General features: G+C 32.8%; 1 protein-coding gene across 1 annotated transcript; it reads left to right on the forward strand.

The window, feature by feature from the left end:
• Window positions 1–876: 876 nt before the first annotated feature.
• On the forward strand, window positions 877–3,208 carry LOC124890716 (aminopeptidase P1-like; the record flags this gene model as incomplete). The annotated part of the gene is given in 5 exon segments (XM_047402491.1): window positions 877–1,211; window positions 1,374–1,437; window positions 1,556–1,695; window positions 2,704–2,988; window positions 3,086–3,208. Coding segments are annotated over 5 exon segments (705 nt in total), but the record flags the coding sequence as incomplete, so codon positions are not given.
• Window positions 3,209–3,228: the final 20 nt, after the last annotated feature.

A 3,228-nucleotide genomic window follows, 5' to 3' on the forward strand; every position in this document is an offset into this window, starting at 1 on the left:
TTTTATTATCTATTGGTATGTTATTTTATTTTTCTATTTTTTATATTATTATTTGCTTAGAATCTGGGTCTATCGCAATCATATGTTCTGCTTCATCTGAACTAGTGGTATGTACAAAGTATACTTTACCTTATTCGACTCACTTTGCAAGACCCCACAATAAATGAAAGTAAACATTGACAGGTTTATTTTTGCAAACAAATATCTTTGATTGCAATCTTTTCAATATATATAAGTTTATAAAGATTCATTAGTCAATAATAGTAGTAATTATTACGTTAGTAATGATGTAATTAATTATTATTTAATATAATCTTTTACATACAATCTGTTCAACACGATATTTTCATACAAATTTAAAATGATAAGTATTTTTAAAAAATATATAAATTTACGAGTCAAATTTCTTATTAGAAAGATTAAAATCATAATTTAAAATCTCAATTGCGCTCTCTCATCCCTTTTAATTATTTTCTTTTCTTCTTTAGAGTCAGACATAATCTTTGATTAATATTTTACGATGCATTTCTTAATCAAATGAAAAAAATATATAATTTACAGTACTTTTTGAATATTCAAATTTTAATTTTAAAAAAATTAAATTAATTTAATCTAACTTAACTTTGAAAATTAGTCAAATTGACTCACAAAAGATGAAAATAATTAAAAGAAACAGAGGAAGTAAATTTTTTTTTTTTTTTTTTTTAAAGAGTTGAAAGAGCATGTTTAAACGCTATTTAGAAATTAGAATCACGATCGCAAATCAATCGAAATCAACGGTCATACTCATTATAATGTCTAACCAACAAACAACAAGATTTGAATCTTGGATACTTCGTTGCTTTTACGGTTTTACCCAGAATAAATACATTAATTACCACCAAATTACACGATTACTAAGAACAAGGCCCAAAGTACTTTCAAATCTTAAAGACATATTACTACTTTGGTAATCTATTTAATATAATTCTATTCATAGATCATTATAAACAGTCAAAGGGAAACTAAAATAATCAGGAATCAGATTAATAAAAAATCGAAGAAAAATTATCGTCTTCCGTTACTAGTACTACTACTAATTTTAATTTCCGGGAAGGAAGCGCTGTTTGATTACAGACATGGCGGAAACGGTCACTGCTCTGAGGTCGTTAATGTCCTCTCACTCTCCTCCTCTTCATGCTTTGATTGTTCCTTCCGAAGATTATCATCAGGTTCACTCTTTTTGTATGATTTCATCGAACCTATGTTACTCAACTCTTCAAAAATTGCGTGTTAGAATTCGGCACAAGTGCAACAACATTTTTGGAGAGTTCGAGCAATGTAACATCGGACTGCCATATAAGTTTCTAATGTGTTATTGGATTATGTGACAGAGCGAATATGTATCAGCACGGGACAAAAGGCGAGCATTTGTCTCTGGATTCACGGGAAGTGCTGGTTAGTTTTGCTTTTCTTCAGTTTTCGTAGCATCTAATATGCCTATACACCTATTAGTTTTCATTGTTTGGTATGGAATTGGTAGAAATGAAGCTGTATGTTCTTTTTATTTAAATAGGTTTGGCGCTTATAACTATGAATGAAGCACTTCTGTGGACCGATGCCAGGTACTTCTTACAGGCAGCTCAGCAGCTTAGTGATGAGTGGAAACTCATGCGTATGGGAGAAGACCCTTCTGTTGATATATGGATGACCGATGTGACTATTCTTTTACCTTGTTTCTAGTAAATTCAGTTACCTGCTTTAGTTTCTGCTTATTCTTGTCTTGTTTGTTGCTTAATTTGCATTAAAGCACCTATTGCGTAGGCTCGTTAGTGCCTAGTTGGTTTTGGTGTTTAGTGAACCAAATATATATGCAGAATCAACAGGACAAAAGTATCATAGAGATCCCAAAGTATTATTCATGTTTTTTTATTTACATCTCAGCTGTGATGAAAATCTCTCAATTGTAAAGTTGTGTAATTATCTTTAACATATTTAAAAAGAGCTGTCTTTTTATCTTGTCATTAGAATGTCGTTTGATCTCAAAGATGATATATTAATCTCCTTGAAGGTTCTGTTCTTGTCAGTACGGGCATTAAAAGTTTATTGTAGAAGTGGTCATTCCATCCTCCTCTTTATGGAATGACAGCCCTCTAGTTCATTAATGTACTATCCTAGACTTGTCTTGCCATAATATAAGCTTCCTGTATTAAAATAATTTCAATCTTCTCACCTTTTGTGGGCTGTTCATGTGTATTCTAGAACACAGTATCATAAGGAATAGGCAAAGGTGTTCGTGTCCATTTTTATTTGTCAGTTCTCATGGATCATATTGATTCTCTTACATTTGTTAGATCCTTATTTTCTACAGTCTTACTCTTGCCTTTCTTTATTTATTTCAGTAGATAAAAAGGTTGATTTTAAACTTTGGCAACGTTAACCGAATGATAATATATAAATTTAATATGTCAGACCGAACTGAATTGGAAGAGAATGTTATTATCCCATCTATTGTGATTTTGTCTCCATTACTTGTGACAGTGATGTGCCGTACCATTTCGACAATTATCCTCTCATGTCCAAATTTTTTCTTCTAGTCACTGTAGCCCATGCAACAAGGTACTGTAAACTTTTTAATCCGAAATTGCAAGTTAGAGGAGTGTGAAATTTGTGACCCTTGAGTTCAGATGATATGTTAATTGATTTTATGGTGCTCTTTACCAGAATCTACCAAAGGATGCAGCCATTGGTGCTGATACTTGGTGTGTGTCAGTAGATACTGCACAGAAATGGGAGCGTGCTTTTGCTAAGAAACAACAAAAGTTGGTTCAAACGACTAGAAACTTGGTTGATGAAGTTTGGACAAATCGACCACCTGCTGAAACAAATCCTGTAACTGTGCATCCGTTGCAATTTGCTGGTCGGTCTGTTGCAGATAAGTTGAAAGAATTGAGGAAAAATCTTGTACAGGGAAAGGCTCGTGCCATGATTGTAACAGCACTTGATGAAGTAAATCTTTAACCCTATACCCAAATGCTTTCCATCATATAGCTGTGGTTAACCTGGTTTTGGATATTCTTCAAATCTAATTATGGCCAACTTACAGGTTGCGTGGTTATATAATGTCCGAGGCAGTGATGTATCTTATTGCCCAGTTGTTCATGCATTTGCGATTGTGACTATAGATTCAGCCTTCTTATATGTGGATAAGCAAAAATTGTCTCCTGAGGTTGCGTCTGCACAGACACG

This window comes from Capsicum annuum, unplaced genomic scaffold (genome assembly GCF_002878395.1).
Source record: "Capsicum annuum cultivar UCD-10X-F1 unplaced genomic scaffold, UCD10Xv1.1 ctg2323, whole genome shotgun sequence".
NCBI lineage: Eukaryota > Viridiplantae > Streptophyta > Magnoliopsida > Solanales > Solanaceae > Capsicum > Capsicum annuum.